A 2,100-nucleotide genomic window follows, 5' to 3' on the forward strand; every position below is an offset into this window, starting at 1 on the left:
TTGTGACCAACATTTAGTTTTGCTTTGTTAGTATCAGTAGAAACAATGAAACTCAGAATTGCAGGAAAAATAGTGCAGACAGTTAAAATTTGCAGACTGCAGACCGCACAAAATAAGGTGCGGCCGCAAAGAGGCTACCGCGGACCGCATAAAATCCATTATGGTCCTCACAGAGGTGGGGTTCAGACAACCCACTCTCTAAATCTATGCACCACGGACTGCACAAAATGGCATTGTAGTCCGCATTGAGGCACCATGGTCCGGACAAAATTCGTTGCGGCCGCGGTCCTCAAATGTCAGTATTCAGAACCTAGTCCACTGCGGTCCGCACAAAATGGCATTGCGGACCGCACAGGGGCATCGTGGACTGCACAAATTCCATCGCGGTCCGCACTGAGTGCCCAGCATCAGCATCAACCTAGGGTTTAAGTTTTGTCCATTTTTAGTCCAAATTTTTACCTATTGATGATACCCTAGGTGTTGCCTCAGTGTTTTAACTAATTAGTCCTAAGTAAAACGGAATTTAACTAACCTATGCTACAAGACTGAAAGAAAAACGGGAAAGGAAGGAAGAAGAACTAAGAAAAACAAAAATTCAAAGAAAACAACAAAATTAAACAACTGAGAAGGAATTAATGTTACCAGAAATGAGATTTACTGAAGATTGATGAGTCTTAGCAGTTAATTTCGTGCAATGAGAGTGATGAACCGTAGTTTTTATGCTTCTGAGAGTAAAAAGATCGAAAAGTTCAAATGGAGGGCATGAGGTCCTATTTATAGAAAAAAGTCCTGGGCCCCAGCTCACCTACCCACCGCGGACCGCACAAAATGGCATCGCGGTCCGCGGTGCTCAGAAATATGAAGCACTTGGAAATTGACCACTACGGACCGCAAGAAATCCAGTGCGACCGCAGTGGACCACCGCGGACTACACAAATGCAATGCGGCCGCGGTGGAAAACTTCATAGACTCTCTACTTTTGTTAAATCACTGCTGCGGTCCGCATTGATTTCTCCCCCCGCACAAAGGCCTTTGCGGCCGCACAAAATGAGTGTGGTCCGCACTGCAAGAGAGTGATCATTTTTCAATTTGTTCCTGCACTGTATCAACACAATCCTACAGCATCTCACAACTAGTCAGTCCAAAAATAAATCCTACACTACAATGAAAATCAAAGAAAAACAATAAGAAAGACACATGGATTGCCTCCCAAGAAGCGCCTAATTTAACGTCGCGGCATGACGCAGGTTACCATCAAATCACTTGAGATGAAGAAGTGCCACCACGTGGCTGTCATCAATCTTACCCAGGTAGTGCTTGACCCTGTGCCCATTCACTCTAAAAACCTCACCATTTTTGTTCTTCAAATCAAGTGCACCAAACGGAGTCACAAACACCACTTCAAAAGGTCCACTCCATTTTGACTTAAGCTTTCCCGGAAACAGAAGTAACCGAGAATTCAACAAGAGAACCAAATCATCTACTTTGAACTCCTTGCCACGAGCATATTTATCATGAAGGTACTTCATCTTGTCCTTGTACAAGGACGAACTGGAATAGGCATGGAATCGGAATTCATCAAGTTCACTAAGCTTCTCCACACGAAGATTTGCTTCCACATCCCATTCAAGATTCAGTTTCCTCAAAGCCAACATGACCTTGTGCTCTAACTCAACAAGTAGATGGCAAGCTTTCCCAAACACCAACCGATACGGAGACATACCAATTGGAGTCTTGTAAGCAGTCCTATAAGCCCATAGAGCATCATCCAACTTCTTTGACCAATCGGTCCTATTTGCATTGACCGTCTTTGATAATATACTCTTGAGATCCCTGTTTGAGACTTCAACTTGGCCACTCGCTTGAGGATGATAAGGAGTAGAAACTTTGTGGTTAACACCATACTTTGCAAGCAAAGTGTCAAAAGCTCTATTACAAAAATGAGACCCCCATCACTTATGATTGCACGAGGAGTGCCAAACCTTGTAAAAATGCTCTTCTTGAGAAATGCAATAACACTTCGGGCCTCATTGTTGTGTAAAGCCACGACTTCAACCCACTTTGAAACATAGTTAACCGCTACAAGAATGTATGTGTTCC

At 43.6% G+C, this 2,100-nt stretch overlaps 1 protein-coding gene across 1 annotated transcript; it reads right to left on the reverse strand.

Moving 5' to 3' along the window:
• Positions 1–1,154: 1,154 nt before the first annotated feature.
• Positions 1,155–1,721, reverse strand: LOC138887519 (uncharacterized). The gene is made up of 2 exons (XM_070169279.1): positions 1,379–1,721; positions 1,155–1,159 (listed from the first exon to the last, which is right to left on the reverse strand). Exons 1-2 carry the CDS (start codon positions 1,719–1,721, stop codon positions 1,155–1,157), a joined length of 348 nt encoding a protein of 115 aa, XP_070025380.1.
• Positions 1,722–2,100: the final 379 nt, after the last annotated feature.

This window comes from Nicotiana sylvestris, chromosome 3 (genome assembly GCF_000393655.2).
Source record: "Nicotiana sylvestris chromosome 3, ASM39365v2, whole genome shotgun sequence".
Taxonomy (NCBI): domain Eukaryota; kingdom Viridiplantae; phylum Streptophyta; class Magnoliopsida; order Solanales; family Solanaceae; genus Nicotiana; species Nicotiana sylvestris.

What these genes read in the sequence shown, in the direction of transcription:
- LOC138887519 (XM_070169279.1), bottom strand. Translation starts at nt 1,721, where the DNA reads ATGTCTCCGTATCGGTTGGTGTTTGGGAAAGCTTGCCATCTACTTGTT.